The 18818-nt window shown below is 37.3% G+C and overlaps 1 protein-coding gene across 1 annotated transcript in view; it reads right to left on the bottom strand.

The window, feature by feature from the left end:
- LOC133544545 (xin actin-binding repeat-containing protein 2-like) overlaps window positions 1-18585 on the bottom strand; it is a 201368-nt gene extending 182783 nt beyond the window's left edge. The window contains exon 1 of the mRNA XM_061890003.1: window positions 16872-18585. Coding sequence (XP_061745987.1) covers window positions 16872-17285 — 414 coding nt within the window. The 5' untranslated portion in view covers window positions 17286-18585. The remainder of the gene's footprint in view (window positions 1-16871) is intronic.
- Window positions 18586-18818: the final 233 nt, after the last annotated feature.

Genomic DNA, 18818 nt, shown 5'->3' with positions numbered 1-18818 from the left:
ATGTTGCAGCCATACTTGCCAACCTTGAGATCTCCAAATTCAGGAGAGTGGGGCGGGGTTAAGGGAGGAAGAGTATATTTATAGCTAGAATTCACTGAAATTCAAGTATATATATATATATATATATATATATATATATATATATATATATATATATATATCGAATTTCAGTGTTCATTTATTTACACATATACACACACATAACACTCTTCCACTCATTGTTGTATTTGAAAGTTCAATGCTTTGCAGCCAGTAGCAAAGCCTTTGAAGGAGCATAGGTATGGGCAGCATCTGTGACAGGAAAGGAGTGAGTTTAGGGTTGAATTTTCCATCCTTGTTCTATTCTCCGTCACTATCTTTTTTTGGACATTACCGCTTGCCCTAGTTTTGAAGCAATGCATGGTGGGAATCCGGATTTTGTGTGTCAGTGTATTAAGGTGCCGGCTGGAATAAACACACGCATTTATTTATTTATTTTTGTATTATCTTTCTAGCTATCATTATGTATACGTATTGTTGCATTTGAACAACTTTATTGTTGATAATAGAGGTAAACTATTGGTTTTGTTCATGATCAATAGCGCTTTTTCTATTGGTATTTGTATTGCTCCAGTTTTAGTGTAAAAATGCTCATTGTCATTACTATATTATTTATTTCACTAACTGCTTATTTGCTATCACTTTTACGATCATATTTGTACATATTGTATGTGCTGGTGTTGTTCTATTGTTTTTGTTGTTATTGTTGTATTTGCTGTTGTCGTTTTTGTCTCTCTGTCTAATTCCCCTCTTATCCCCACAATTTCCCCCTCTGTCTTCCTTTTTTTCTCTTTCTATCCCCTCCTGCTGCGGCCCGGCTGCACCAAATGATAATATAAATACATTTAATAAAGTCAAATTCAAATAAGGCAACAAGAGAAGTATCCAACACTTCTCTTTTGTAAAGTAAATCTGAACAGCCGATATGGGCATCTACATCAACTATATGATTTGCCTGAGAAGCTGGACAGGACAATAGAAAATGTTTTTTAAAAAAAGAAATAAATAAATAAAAATAAATAAAAAAAGGGAATAAACACACTGTGAGAAATAGCTCAGTGCCTGCCTATTTTATGGGTTATAGATCAACCTATGGATAACAGAGACATATATAATAGTCTCCTTCTTGTTGTGTGTGCAGTTGCGCACTGAGGTCCAAAAGCCGTAGATCAAGCGTCTCAAACTCAATTTATCTGAGTGTGGGTGAAGCAGGGCCGCGAGAAAATATTTTCCCAAAAGAAAATCTTTTTAAAGTTCTTTATTTTTATTTTCAACACAAAATAAATTCAAAATATAAATGAACAAAATGAGAATTAAGGAATGTGAGGCAATGCCAATTAAACAATAAAAAAAAACAAATAACGGTTTGAATTGGTCCAGGTTAACGGGGGACTGTTCTTACTGACAGACAGGTGTTGCGGTGTGACTGCAACTAAACAGTTAAGAAAACCCACGTCTCCATGGCCACGTTTCTGTCGCTTTCACTCAGTTGCCGCTTTTCCACTAATGCAGGGGTAGGCAACCAAGAACGTTGAAAGAGACATTTTGGACCCAAATAACAAAAATTGTTGCCGTGGAGTTTACAGTTACAGTAGCACAATTAGCCCCTAATGAGCTAAAATCACAACTAATGTGTTACTCGTCCAATTCGCCCAGCCTAATACTTTCTGTCAGAGCATCAGGGCTGGGGTCCAGTGCACCACAGTTTTGTATTGTCGCTCGGTCCTTCGGCGGAGTGCTTCGGAAGCTAGCGTACCGCTCATCTGGCGTCAATGTTCGGCCCTCGAGAGCCATATACCACATCGTGATTGGTATGTTCCTTCAGCTACGCACACAACACGGTCAAGCGCCATTCATATAAAATTTGCGGGCCGAACTAACATTATACTTTCATATTAAGGTGGGGGCCGCAAAATAACGTCTCACGAGACACCTGCCGTAGATGTTATAACGTGACTGGGCCGGCACGCTGTTTATATGGAGGAAAAGTGGACGTGACGACAGGCTGTCCTCACTCAGGTCCGGCTGGAAATCGGGTGAAATTCGGGAAAATTGTTGTCCCGGGAGATTTTCGGGAGAGGCACTGAAATTCGGGAGTCTCCCGGAAAATTTGGGAGGGTTGGCAAGTATGGTAAAACCTGAATAAGTTTTTCAACTCGTTTAAGTCCCGGTCCACGTTAATCAATTCATGGTAACATTCATGAACATCCTCCAAGTCTGCCGATTCCATAATTTCTTTCCCGGGGGATGTACTTCCAGTCAAAATGTATTCACTTACATGTTCTCCGTTTGTATAGGGCGGGGGTCGGCAACCCGTGGCTCGAAAGCCACATGCGGACCATTTAGCGCCGCCCTAGTGGCTCTCTGGAGCTTTTTCAAAAATGTATGAAAAATGGAAAAAGATGAGAGAAAAAAAATATAGAAAATATATTTTTTGTTTTATTATGGTTTCTGTAGGACAGGGGTCGGCAACCCAAAATGTTGAAAGAGCCATATTGGACCCAAAAAACAAAAACAAATCTGTCTGGAGCCGCCAAAAATTAAAAGCCATATTACATACAGATAGTGTGTCATGAGATATAAATTGAATTATGAGGACTTAAAGGAAACTAATGAGCTCAAATATAGCTACAAATGAGGCATTGTAACGCAATATGTACATGCAGCTAGCCTAAATAGCATGTTAGCATAGATTAGCTTACAGCCATGCAGTGACCAAATATGTCTGATTAGCACTCCACATAAGTCAATAACATCAACAGAACTCAACGTTGCACATGAATGGACAAAATGAGACAGAAAAAGAAGTGGCATAAATCACGTCGGAGAAAGTTATGCATGTAAACAAATCATGGTGAGTTCAATGACGGCCCAAATTAGTAGGACAAAACGGCGCTTGCCGAATACTCGAATCGGTGAAGCATGTTTAGTATAAACAGTGTGCTTTATAGCCGTACTTGCCAACCTTGAGACCTCCGATTTCGGGAGGCGGGGGGTGGGGGTGGGGGCGTGGGGGGGTGGTCGGGGGTGGGGCGGGGCGTTGTTAAGAGGTGAGTAGTATATTTACTGCTGGATTAATAGATTCACCAAGTCAAGTATTTCATATATATATATATATATATATATATATATATATATATATATATATATATATATATATATATAAGAAATATTTGAATTTCAGTGTTTATTTATTTACACATTTACACACACATAACACTCATCTACTCATTGTTGAGTTGAGGGTTGAATATTCCATCCTTGTTTTTCTAACCATATGCATGTACACTAGAGGGCAGTATTGTCCTGCTTAAGAGTGTCACAACACATTGCTGTTTGGCAGACGAACTGCTTTAGGTAGACAAATTCGGACTGCTGTTGTTGTGTGTTGTTTTACCGCGCTGGGAGGACGATAATGAAACTGCCTAACAATAAACCCACATAAGAAACCAAGAACTCGCCCTCGATTATTCTACAGTTATAACGTAATTGGGCAGAAACGCTCTTTGTGCACGTCACTCAGGTCTGCATTGAGCTGGAAGAGGCGTGGCCTCCAGCTTCGCCTGAATTTCGGGAGATTTTCGGGAGAAAATTTGTCCCGGGAGGTTTTCAGGAGAGGCGCTGAATTGCGGGAGTCTCCCTGAAAATCCGGGAGGGTTGGCAAGTGTGTTTATAGCAATTAGGGAGGTTTGTGTCATGTTTGTCCTCCTACCGAAACCAAATTAAAACAAAAAATATGTTTTTTTCCACTCATCATTTCCGTTTTTTATATATTTTTGAAAAAGCTCCAGAGAACCACTAGGGCGGCGCTAAAGAGCCGCGGCTTGCCAACCCCTGCTGTAGGAGGACAAACATGACACGAACCTCATTGTTATAAGGCACACTGTTTTTATTAAACACGCTTCACTGATTCGAGTATTTGGCGAGGGCTGTTTTGTCCTACTAATTTCGATGGTCCTTGAACTCACCGAAGTTTCTTTACATGTATAACTTTCTCTGACTTTCTAAGACAGGGGTAGGGAACCTATGGCTCTAGAGCCAGATGTGGCTCTTTTGATGACTGCAGCTGGCTCTCGGATAAATCTGAGCTGATATTGCTTAACACGATAAGTAATGAATATTTCCACGTGTAATCACAGTGTTAAAAATAATGTTCAAAATATAAAACATTCTCATGCATTTTTAATCCATCCATCCGTTTTCTACCGCACCTGTTCAAGAAGTTGCGTTAATGGTAAGAAGTTATTTATTTATTATTGGTTAGTGTGGGGCTTGCCCTCCTGGGGGTTCTTCAGACCACCAAACACCGACATGAGACCCTGTTTCAGGGTTACAATATTTTTTTTATTTTCAATAATTCTCTCAGTTGCTTTCCAGCAATTGTTTTTTTCTCTTTCGTTCTCGCTCGCACTCTGGCTCCAGCCCCGACCCCGTCTCTCCTCCTGGCTGCTCCTTATTACAGAGCGACAGGTGATTAGATAACAAGGCCCAGGTGGGCCATCGACGCACCTGTCGCTGATTTCGAGGCCGGTCCTGGCACACCCCAGTTCGCTGCAGGCCCACAGGCCACACCCCCTCCACAGTTAGCTTCAGAATAACAATGTTAATACAAAGAATAAGAGACCTCTTATACTCTAGAAATGTTGGTCTTACTTAAAAATGCACGCGTTTAGTTGTGTTCAGTGTTAAAAAATATTATATGGCACTTACGGAAATACATTTTAAAATATTTGGCTTTTTGGCTCTGTCAGCCAAAAAGGTTCCCGACCCCTGTTCTAAGACATGTTTTATGCCACTTCTTTTTCTGTCTCATTTTGTCCACCAAACTTTTAACATTGTGCATGAATGCACAAAGGTGAGTTTTGTTGACGTTATTGACTTGTGTTGCGTGATAATCAGACATATTTGGTCACTACATGACTGCAAGCTAATCGATGCTAACATGCTATTTAGGCTAACTGTATGTACATATTGCATCATTATGCCTCATTTGTAGCTATATTTGAGCTCATTTAGTTTCCTTTAAGTCCTCTTAATTAAATGTATATCTCATGACACACTATCTGTAAGTTATATGGCTTTTATTTTTTTGCAGCTCCAGACATTTTGGTTTTGTATTTTTGGTCCAATATGGCTGTTAAAACATTTTAGGTTGCCGACCCCTGGTATAGGGACAAAAAAAAGCTAAGATTGTCTGTATCTTGTATGTGAAAGGTCAGACTGAGGCTGTAAACATCAACCTATGTGCTCCCCAGGCTCATCTTGCACACTATGTTGTCTTTTTTTGTTTTTTTAACCCCATGGATGTTCATCATCATGGCAGACCAACGCGAGTGTCCATCAGCCATGCCAACCGTCAGCTTAATTATTCAAACGGTGGCAAAATGTTGGGGGGGGAAAAGTGGTTAAATATTAAAAAGCTCGGTCTTCAGTTAGAGCCAAGGTCATGTTCAGGAAGCAACGAGGTGGGGACAACGGACTTTTCCTCTCCACCCTTAAAGAGGTCATGTCTACATATGTGAATGCTTCCTTGTGGTCTACATAACAATTTGAGCAGTTTTCCATGCCAACAAAGCAAGCATGCCTGATAGAAAGCACTCAAAAGTGCAGTAAGTGAAAATGTAAAAGAGCCGTATTGGACCAAAAATACAACAAAAAAAATCTGTAAGCCGCAAAAAATGAAAAGCTGTACATAAGTCTAATAATGAAGGCAACACATGACATAACCACCAATATTAACTATAATAGCCTACTATCAAAATGACATTAAAAGTCTTATATAGGTGTTATAATGAAGGCAACACATGATGTAAGTGTCTATATTAGCTGTAATAGCCTACCAACAAACTGACTTTAAATGTCTTGTATGAATGTTATAATGAAAATAACACATGATGTAAGTGTCTATATATATATATATATATATATATATATATATATATATGTGTGTGTGCATATATATATATATATATATGTATATATATATGTATATATACATATATATATATATATGTGTGTGTGTGTGTGTGTACATATATATGTATCTATATATATATATATATATATATATATATATATATATATATATATATATATATATATATATATATATATATATATATATATATTGAGGGGTTCCCTCAATCATCAGGAGATGATTGAGGGAACCCCTCATGAAACAGTTCTGTAGCGATGAAGTAGTCTTGTGATTTTTCCCACACATACATATTGCGCTCTACCACGGTATCGAGCACTATTCTCTGGATAATCCAATCAAGACATATATATATATATATATGTATCTATATATGTATATATATAAATATATATACGCGTATATTTATGTATAAAGTATTTCCTTGAATTGCCGGAGGGCATATAGTATGCGCCTGCCTTGAATTAATGCCGGGTCAAACTCGTTTCGCAAAATAATTAGCGCACGCTTAGTATTACCGCCTGGTCAAACTCGTGACGTCACGAGTGACACTTCCCCTGTCATCATTTTCAAAATGGAGGAGGCTGATTTCAATACCGGTAATTTGAAATCGCATAAAGGGAAGAAGATTAAGAGCTATTCAGTAGGATTTAAGGTCAAAGCTTACATCACACTCAAATTTTTACTGCATACCTTTGGTAAGTGCCGGAGTGAGAAGAGGTTTTAAAATAATTAGCGCATGCTTACTTTTACCGCATGCCTTTTGTAAGAGCAGGAGTGAGAAGAGGTTTTAAATTAATTAGCGGCCCGGCGGCAATTCAAGGAAATACGGTATACATATATATATATATATATATATATATATATATATATATATATATATGTATATATATATATATATATAATAAATACTTGAATTTCAGTGTTCATTTATTTACAAATTTAATTATAATAATAATAATAATAATGGATTAGATTTATTTCGCGCTTTTCTATTGTTAGTTACTCAAAGCGCTCACAGAGAAGTGGGAACCCATCATTCATTCACACCTGGTGGTGGTAAGCTACATCTTTAGTCACAGCTGCCCTGGGGTAGACTGACGGAAGCGTGGCTGCCAGTTTGCGCCTACGGCCCCTCTGACCACCACCAATCATTCATTCATCATTCATTCACCAGTGTGAGCGGCACCGGGGCTAAGGGTAAAGTGTCCTGCCCAAGGACACAACGGCAGCGATTTGGATGTTAATAGTTGGGAAGCAAACCTGCAACCCTCAGGTTTCCGGCACGGCCGCTCTACCCACTGCGCCATGCCGCCCCTAATTTACACACACATTACACTCATCTACTAATTGTTGAGTTAAGGGTTGAATTGACCATCCTTGTTTTTCTAACCATATGCATGTACAGTAGATGGCAGTATTGTCCTGTTTAAAAGTGTCACAACATGTGACACTTTTAAAGAAATAAAATGTGGAAGTAGTGTCAAGCGCTTTGAGTACCTTGAATGTAGAAAAGCGTACCTTGAAGGTAGAAAAGCGCTATACAAGTACAACCCATTTAACATTGCTGTTTACGGCAGACGAACCGTTTTACGCTAGACGAAAACGGACTGCTGTTGTTGTGTGTTGTTTTACAGTGCCGTGAGGACGTTAATGAAACTGCCTAACAATAAACCCACATAAGAAACCAAGAACTCGCCCTCGATCATTCTACAGTTATAACGTCATTGGGCAGACACGCTCTTTATACACATCACTCAGGTCCGCATGGAGCTGGAGGGGGCGTGGCCTCCAGCTCTGCCTGAATTTCGGGAGAAAGTTTGTCCCGGGAAGTAAGAGCAGGAGTGAGAAGAAGTTTTAAATTAATTAGCGCCCCGGCGGCATTTCAAGGAAATACGGTGTATGTATATATATATATATATATATATATATATATATATATATATATATATATATATATATATATATACTTGAATTTCAGTGTTCATTTATTTACACATTTACACACACATAACACTCATCTACTAATTGTTGAGTTAAGGGTTGAATTGACCATCCTTGTTTTTCTAACCATAAACATGTACAGTGGATGGCAGTATTGTCCTGTTTAAAAGTGTCACAACATTGCTGTTTACGGCAGACGAACCATTTTAAGCTAGACGAAAACGGACTGCTGTTGTTGTGTTTTGTTTTACAGCGCTGTGAGGACGTTAATGAAACTGCCTAACAAAAAACCCACATAAGAAACCAAGAACTTCCCCTCGATCATTCTACAGTTATAACGTCATTGGGCAGACACGCTCTTTCTACACGTCACTCAGGTCCGCATGGAGCTGGAGGGGGCGTGGCCTCCAGCTCTGCCTGAATTTCGGGAGAAAGTTTGTCCCGGGAGGTAAGAGCAGGAGTGAGAAGAAGTTTTAAATTAATTAGCGCCCCGGCGGCATTTCAAGGAAATACGGTGTATATATATATATAGATTTTATATATATATATATATATATATATATATATATATATATATATATATATATATATATATGAAATAAATACTTGGATTTCAGTGTTCATTTATTTACACATGTACACACACATAACACTCATCTCCTAATTGTTGATTTAAGGGTTGAATTGACCATCCTTGTTTTTCTAACCATAAACATGTACAGTGGATGGCAGTATTGTCCTGTTTAAAAGTGTCACAACATTGCTGTTTACGGCAGACGAACCATTTTAAGCTAGACGAAAACGGACTGCTGTTGTTGTGTTTTGTTTTACAGCGCTGTGAGGACGTTAATGAAACTGCCTAACAAAAAACCCACATAAGAAACCAAGAACTTCCCCTCGATCATTCTACAGTTATAACGTCATTGGGCAGACACGCTCTTTCTACACGTCACTCAGGTCCGCATGGAGCTGGAGGGGGCGTGGCCTCCAGCTCTGCCTGAATTTCGGGAGAAAGTTTGTCCCGGGAGGTAAGAGCAGGAGTGAGAAGAAGTTTTAAATTAATTAGCGCCCCGGCGGCATTTCAAGGAAATACGGTGTATATATATATATAGATTATATATATATATATATATATATATATATATATATATATATATATATGAAATAAATACTTGGATTTCAGTGTTCATTTATTTACACATGTACACACACATAACACTCATCTCCTAATTGTTGATTTAAGGGTTGAATTGACCATCCTTGTTTTTCTAACCATATGCATGTACAGTAGATGGCAGTATTGTCCTGTTTAAAAGTGTCACAACATTGCTGTTTACGGCAGACGAACCATTTTACGCAAGACAAAAACGGACTGCTGTTGTTGTGTGTTGTTTTACAGCGCTGTGAGGACGTTAATGAAACTGCCTAACAATAAACCCACATAAGAAACCAAGAACTCGCCCTCGATCATTCTACAGTTATAACGTCATTGGGCAGACAAGCTCTTTATACACGTCACTCAGGTCCGCATGGAGCTGGAGGGGGCGTGGCCTCCAGCTCTGCCTGAATTTCGGGAGAAAGTTTGTCCCGGGAGGTTTTCGGGAGAGGCGCTACACAAGTACAACCCATTTGCCATTTACCTATAAAAGTACCGAATTCGGGTCAAATGTGAAAGATACCTCAGGATATCGGTGTACCTAATGTTGTGTCTGTATTGTGCACACTGGTACAGTAGTCTTCCCACTATGGGGGAAGAAATAAAAGAGATTAGCAGATGTAAACAGCATTAGCGAGCCCACAAACAGCAGGCCGCCGCCTGGAAGCAATAAGATAATGACGGCGAGGACGAGCCGCTGACTACATTTGCTCGAAACCACAGACGCAACACATGGACTAACTCCGGAATGTTCCGCCAGAAAGTTCTTATCACCTCCCGTTGTTGCGGCCTCCGATTTTCTGACGACAAAAACAGGGTCGCCGTCGAGGCTCAAAGCAAATATGCAGCTCCTTTTTACAACAAAGCGGCTCCAAAAGATGCTATCGGTGACTCTGCGGCGTTTGATGCAGATCATTAGCCATCTGGGCGGAATATTCCTGCCTCCGTCGCCAGATGTGAGTCTAAATGATCCATGTTGACTCTCCTCTGAGAGGCCTTTCATCGGCGGCCAGCTGCAGCTCATGTACCAATTACCCGGTTATTTTAAAACCGCTCTCAAATAACAATGTGTTGGATGTCAGTGGCGCCTGGACTACGTTACCCACAATGCACTGGGGCACGCTGAGGTTTCCATTGCGATGGTGCCAGAACTTTTTTTTTTTTTTTTTTTTTGCATCGGATCACAAAGTACGTCGCCCGGCCCCTGGAAGTCGCTACTGGAATGTTAGGAAAAAGTGAGCAGGATTTTTTTTATTTTTTTTCCCTCCTCCAGTCGGGATGGAAAAAGTGAGCAGAAGAGATGTGCACTGTCAGCATTTTCTCTTTCCTTCACTGAAACTCAACAAAATAATGCCAATCAACCGAATAGTGTTTTATTTGTTTGTCTGTTTAACCCTTTATTGGCCTAGCATATATTTTGAAATGACACAAAACAAACCAAAAAACAGTTAAAAATGGACGAAAGAAAAAGAGCAAAATAAGTGCTGTAATGAGAAAAATCCGAAATGTTGATACTAATAACTAATAATCATACGCTTTGTCACTTTTAACACAACGTTTACGCCATTTATTTATTTTTCATAAAATAGGTACATCATGTGCTTTTTCTTATAATAATAACAATTGGCCCATGTATGAAGGTCAATTTGTGGCAACAAAATGTGGAGGTTTCAAAATTCAGTGTGAAAAAAACAGTGCATAAAAATTCAGTGTAAAAAAAAATCAGTGCATAAAAATGTAGTGTTTTAAAAAAAATCAGTATAAAAAAATTATTGCATAAAATTTCAGTGTAAAAAATTTCAGTGTAAAAAAATCAGTGCATAAAAATAAATTGTAAAAAAATTCAGTGTAAAAAATATCAGTGCATAAAAATTCATTATAAAAAATCAGTGTAAACAAATTCAGTATAAAAAAATCAGTGTAACAAAAAATCCAGTGTATAAAAAGTATTTTAAACACTGTTTTTTGCAGACACATTTTCTTTTGAATGATATTTTCAGCATAACGACGTAAAAAAAAATTTAATTCACAAAAATCAAACAGTGCGTAAAAATTTGGAGTGAAAAAAATCAGTGCATTAAAATTCAGTGTAAAAAAATTCTGTATAGAAAAATCAGTGCATAAAAATTCAGTGTAAAAAAATGCAGTATAAAAAAATCAGCGCATAAAAATTCAGCCTAAAACAATTTTGTGTACAAAAATCAGTGCATAAAAATTCAATGTGAAAAAAAATTCAGTATTCAAAAAATCTATGCATAAGAATTCAGTGTAAAAAAAATCCAGTGGATAAAACAATATTTGAAACCTGAATTTTTAAACACACACATTTTGCGGAGGAATGTATTTCAGTGTAAAAAAAATCAACGCATAAAAATTGAGTGTCGAAAAAATTTTGCCTAAATAATCTGCAAATAAATAAAAAATCAGTGCATAAAAATTCAGTGTGAAAAAATGCAGTATCAAAAAATCAGTACATAAAAATTTTGTTTAAATAAATCCAGTGTTTAAAAATTCTTTAAAACACAATTTTTTTTAACACACATGAAGTCACATAAATCCAGTGTAAAAAAAACAACAGTGCATAAAAATGCAGTGTAAAAATAAAAATGTGTGTGAAAAAATTATTGCATAAAAATTCAGTGTAAAAAAATTTCAGTGTAAAAGAAAATAAGCGCTTAAAAATGTAGTGTAAACATATCATTAAATAAAAAAATCAGTGTAAAAAAATTGTGTAAAAAAAATCAGTGCATAAAAATTCAGTGTGAAAAAATTCAGTATAAAAACAATCCAGTGTATAAAAAATGTTTGAAACACAAAATTTTTAAACACACTTTTTGCGGAGGAATAGATTTTCATTAAAATTTTCAGGATAATTTGACGTAAAAAAATTAAGTTGACAAAATACAAACGCCGAAAATTTAGTCAGGCACATAAATTCAGTGTAAAAAAAAAAAGTGCATAAAATTTCATTGTGAAAATTTTTTTTAAAAAGAAATCAGTGCATAAAAATTCAGTGTGAAAAAATTCTGTATAAAAAATTAATGCCTAAAAATTCAGTGGAAAAAAATCCAGTGTATGAAAATTATTTGAAACACTGAATTTTTTAAATAAAAATGTGTGTAAATAGGTAATTTTATAAAATTTCAGTGTAAAAATATTTCAGTGTAAAAAAAAAAGTCAGCGCATAAAAATGTAGTGTAAAAAAAAAATCATCAAATAAAAAATCTGTGTAAAAAAAAAAAGTGTAAAAATATGAGTGCATAAAAATTCACTATAAATAAATCAATGCCTAAAAATGTAGTGTAAAAAAATCCAGTGTATAAAAATTATTTGAAACACGACATTTTTAATCACACTTTTTGCAGTGAAATTTTTTTTCATTAATATTGTCAGCATAATTTGATGTAAAAAAAATTCAAGTTCACATAATACAAATGCAGAAAATTCAGCCAGTCACATGAATTCAGTGTAAAAAAAAAAAAAACAGTGCATAAAAATTCATTTAAAAAAAATTTATTTGGAACACTGAATTAAAAAAAAAATTTGGTAAAAAAAAATCATTGAATAAAAATTCAGTGTATAAAAAATATTTGAAGCACGACATTTTTAAACACACATTTTGCGGAAAAAGTGTTATTCATTAAAATTGTCAGCATATTTTGACATAAAAAAAATAAGTTCACAAAATACAAAAAACCGAAAAATCAGGCAGTCACATTAATTCAGCGTAAAAAAACAGTACAAGAAAATTCATTAAAACAAAAAATGTGTACAGAAAAAAAAATCAGTGCATAAAAATTCAGTGCAAAAAAATCCAGTGTATAAAAATTCTTCTTTCTAAACACATTTTGCAGAGATTTTTTTTAATTAAAATTGTCAGCATAATTTGACGTAAAACAAATTAAGTACACAAAATACAGACGCGCAAAATTCAGTCAGTCACATGAATTCAGTGTAAAAAAAAAAACAGTCAAAAAATTCATTAAAAAAAAAAAAAGTGTAAAAAAAAATCAGCGCATAAAAATTCAGTAGATAAAAAAACAAGATTACGAAAATCAAAGGCAAAAAAATTCAGTCAGTCACATGAATTCAGTGTAAAAAATGAAAAAAGTGTAATAAAGTCACAAATCATATGGGCCATAATAAAATATATTTTTTTATTTAAAAAAACAACAACAACAACAGAACAACACAGGATATAGCTATTGTATGACAAAACAAGGTGTAAACTTTGCGTTATAAGTGACTAAGTGTACCATTAATAGTTATTAGTATCAAAATTTCAGATTTTTCTCTTGTTAGCATGCTAACTTTTCTTTTGAAAATTTAGCATGTATACACCTCAGAGTCATGAATTGTGTTACTTGATGCATGCTATCTGTTAGCATTTTAATATTAGGATGCTAACTTTTAAATAATTTTATAGGTATACACCTCAGAGTCATGAATTTTGGTACTTGATGCATGCTATTTGTTAGCATTTTAACATTAGCCTGCTAGCTTTTCAAAAAAATGTACAAGTACACACCTCAGAGTCAAATATTTTGGTACATGACACACACTCTTAGCATTCAATTGTTAGCATGCTAAGTTTTTGGCTCTTGGTGGGAAAAACGAGAGACATTTCAAAAACTTTTCTGTACATTTTTAGGAACGCCCTCTCCAAAGTACGATATTTGCCTAGAGCATACCTATATACTACCTAAAATTATGTTGAAATGGTACACTGCGGCAAGGGATAGGCACTGACTCACGCACTTGGCATTCACTCCAGCAGCACTGAGAGCAGACTCAACCAAAACTTCCTCGAGGTAACGTTGCTCTTTTCAATGCGGGCAAAGAAATTGGCTCAAAAAAACGCTCCAACGTTAGTAAAGTAGGGATCCACTTCTCAAAAAAAGCGCTAGCTTGATGCTAATATACATTGGTTTTGCTATTGACATGCTCCTGATTAGCATTAGCCATTTTACATGGCGATTTTAACACCCCCAAATGTGTTAGTGACAACTACAACTGTTTGATTGTAACGTGCATCTATCTTAGTAGTAGTCCACAACTAAGACGCACATTACAATCAAACAGTTTGTGTGTAAAAATTTTCAAATACTTAGACTATTGACACTTCTTAGGGCGCAACAAAAGAATAGATTCAGCAAAAATTTAACTGACTTAACCAACACCCCATGAACTATACAATTAGGGAGACTTCTCCTGGTTTCATCTTTAAAAATTGATTCTTATAAAATCAAAAATTAATTAAAAAAATTATATATTATTTTTTTATCGATTTTGTTATAAAATTATGAATTGATTGACAATCAGGATGAATAAGAATCGCAAATCGGAAGTGAATCGAATTTTTGTGCACCCCTATTTATTAACACACACAAAAATAAGCGAAAAAAGCGAGTTTTTTATTTATTTATGTATTTATTTAGCAGGGATACACCTCAGAGTCATATATTTAGGCACTTGACACATGCTAGTTGTTAGCATGTTATTGTTAGCATGCTAGCTTTTATTTATTTTGCAGGTATACCCCTCCGAGTCATGAATTTTGGTACTTGATGCATGCTATCTGTTAGCATTTTAACATTAGCATGCTGGCTTTTTAAAAATATTTACAGGTATACACCACAGAGTCAAATATTTTGGTACTTGACACACATTGTTAGCATGTAATTGTTAGCATGCTAACTTTTCTTTTGAAAATTTAGCATGTATGCACCTCAGAGTCATGAATTTTGGTACTTGATGCATGCTATCTGTTAGCATTTTAATATTAGCATGCTAGCTTTTTAAATAATTTTATAGGTATACACCTCAGAGTCATGAATTTTGGTACTTGATGCATGCTATTTGTTAGCATTTTAATATTAGCATGCTAGCTTTTCAGAAAAATATACAGGTACACACCTCAGAGTCAAATATTTTGGTACTTGACACATATTGTTAACATGTAATTGTTAGCATGCTAACTTTTCTTTTGAAAATTTAGCATGTATACACCTCAGAGTCATGAATTTTGGTACTTGATGCATGCTATCTGTTAGCATTTTAATAGTAGCATGCTAGTTTTTAAATAATTTTATGGGTATACACCTCAGAGTCATGAATTTTGGTACTTGATGCATGCTATTCGTTAGCATTTTAACATTAGCCTGCTAGCTTTTCAAAAAAATGTACAGGTACACACCTCAGAGTCAAATATTTGGTACATGACACACACTCTTAGCAATTAATTGTTAGCATGCTAACTTTTCTTTTGAAAATTTAGCAGGTATAACCCTCAGATTCATATATTTAGGCACTTGACCCATGCTGGTTGTTAGCATGTTATTGTTAGCATACTAGCTTATTATTATTTTGCAGGTATACACCTCAGAGTCATGAATTTTGGTACTTGATACATGCTATCTGTTAGCATTTTAACATTGGCTATACACATACTGTAAGCATGTAATTGTTAGCATGCTAACTTTTCCTTTGAAAATTTAGCATAGATTCACCTCAAAGTGATATATTTAGGCACTTGAAATATGCTAGTTGTTAGCATGTTATTTTTAGCATGCTAGTTTTTATTTTATTTTGCAGTTATACACCTAAGAGTCATGAATTTTGGTACTTGATGCATGCTATCTGTTAGCTTTTTAACATTAGCATGCTAGCTTCTTTTTTTAATTTCACAGGTATACACCTCAGAGTCAAATATTTTGGTACTTGACACACACTGTTAGCATGTAATTGTTAGCCTACTAACTTTTCTTTTGAACGTTTAGCAGAGATACACCTCAGAGTCATATATTTTGGTACTTGACACATTCTAACTGTTAGCATGTTATTGTTAGCATGCTAGCTTTTATAAGCTATTTTTGCAGGTATACACCAGGCTAACACTGATATAGTTTGGTACTTGATGCATGATAACTCTTAGCATGTTAACTTTAGCATACTAGCTTTTTTTTTGCTAATTATACGAGAACACAATCATATATTTTGGTCTTGGAGCATGCTAACTGTTAAGATGTAATTGCATGCTAGCTTTAATTTTGCTATTTTGCTGGTATTTAACTCAGAGTCATTTATTTAGGTGCTTGGCGAATGTCAACAATTTGCATGTAATTGTTAGCATGCTCGCTTTTTTGCCACATTTTTATTTGTTTTTATATTTTGTATTTGTATGTATTTGGGTACTTAATGCATGCTTACTGTTAGCATGCTATTCACATACAATGGTTTGTATAGGGCACAAAGTGGGTAGGTACAGGCAGGCATAGGGGCGTGGTGATTGGCTCATGTGTTACCTAGGAGGTGTTTCCGTCTGTGACGGCATGCTGACATAATTTCACTGCGCTTGTTGAGGGATGACAGGTCTGGGTGATATATTATATATATATATATATATGAAAAAGTTGACTCTTAACCACGCCCCCCACCCCCCACCTCCCGAAATCGGAGGTCTTAAGGTTGGCAAGTATGTTCTAACATGAATACGTGTAGACACCAAAAAAATAGCAGTATCCCCTTTCACTGCACCACGGTAAGTCGCCACGTACAATTCATGCAATCATCTTTTCAATAACCACTTCATGCTGAAATACGAGCGTGTCATTTCTCCCTCCCTTGAGATCTGCCTCGCAGATGTTCAGACCGGCTACTTTTTCCGCACGTCCTTGTTGAAATGCAAGTAGCCAGAAGCTCATCCGTCTATCTGACACCTTTCAACTCGCTGACACGGCAAAAAAAAATAAACATTTGGAAAAGAAAAAGAAAAAGAAGGCAAAGTCTCGTACTCACGGTCGGTTTCTCAAACATCCTTTTCAGGCTGTCGAGCGGGATGTCGAACTTCTCGATCCTCTTCGCCGCCTCCAGGTCCTCTCGGAGCACCGGGTCTTCCGGTGCGTGGACCCGTGTCCCGCCTTGACCTTTGGTGTGGATGCTCCAGCACGCCGCCTCCTCTCCATTGGCTGATTGGGTTTCCATTGTCCTAGAGAAACCGTATACCTGCCCAGCCTTTGTGTGTTTGGTGCTGGCCGAGGAAGGTGGAGGGACTCGGAAGAAAAGGCACCGAAAGCTGGATCCTGGACTGACTGGGTCTTCTCTTCTCTTGGTGGGTGTGGAGCTCCTCAAGTGGTGCTGGCTGGGAGGAAGAGGAGGAGAAAGAGAAAGTTCACCAAAGTTGTGGTTTTTTTTCCTGCTCTCTTTCCTCATCTGGCCTGTAATTACTCACACAGACACACACAGACACAAACAGACTCACACAGACACACACAGACACACAGAAACTGACACAGACACACACAGACTGACACGGACACACACAGACACACACACACAAACTGACACAGACACACACAGACTGACACAGACACACACTTACTCACACAAACTCACACTGACACACACAGAATGACACAGACACACACTTACTCACACAAACTCACACTGGCACACACAGACACACACAGACACACACGGACTCACACTGACGCACACAGACACACGCGGACTCACAAAGACACACATAGACTCACACAGACACACACAGAGACACACACTTACTCACACAAACTCACACTGACACACACAGACACACACAGACTGACACAGACACACACTTACTCACACAAACTCACACTGACACACACAGACACACACAGACTGACACAGACACACACTTACTCACACAAACTCACACTGACACACACAGACACACACAGACTGACACAGACACACACTTACTCACACAAACTGACACTGACACACACAGACACACACAGACTGACACAGACACACACTTACTCACACAAACTCACACTGACACACACAGAGACACACAGACTCACACTGACACACACAGACTCACACAGACACACACAGACTGACACAGACACACACTTACTCACACAAACTCACACTGACACACACAGAGACACACAGACTCACACTGACACACACAGACTCACACAGACACACACAGACTGACACAGACACACACTTACTCACACAAACTCACACAGACACACACAGAGACACACAGACACACACTTACTCACACAAACTCACACAGACACACACTGACACACACAGACACACACTGACACACACGGACTCACACAGACACACACTGACACACACAGACACACACAGACACACGCGGACTCACAAAGACACACATAGAATCACACAGACACACGCAAACTCACACTGACACACACAGACTCACACAGACACACACAGACTCACACAGACACACACAGACACACACAGAGACACACACTTACTCACACAAACTCACACTGACACACACAGACTGACACAGACACACACTTACTCACACAAACTCACACTGACACACACAGAGACACACAGACTCACACTGACACACACAGACTCACACAGACACACACAGACTGACACAGACACACACTTACTCACACAAACTCCCACAGACACACACTGACACACACAGACACACACTGACACACACAGACACACACAGACACACACTGACACACACAGACACACACCGACTCACAAAGACACACATAGAATCACACAGACATACGCAAACTCACACTGACACACACAGACACACACAGACACACACTTACTCACACAGACTCACACAGACACACACATACACACAAATACACACAAGGACACCCACGGACAAACACAGACACACACGGACTCACACAGACACACAAAAACACACACTGACATACACAGACACCCACAGAT

This window comes from Nerophis ophidion, linkage group LG27, assembly GCF_033978795.1.
Source record: "Nerophis ophidion isolate RoL-2023_Sa linkage group LG27, RoL_Noph_v1.0, whole genome shotgun sequence".
NCBI lineage: Eukaryota > Metazoa > Chordata > Actinopteri > Syngnathiformes > Syngnathidae > Nerophis > Nerophis ophidion.
This window is presented reverse-complemented; position numbering and strand designations above follow the sequence as displayed.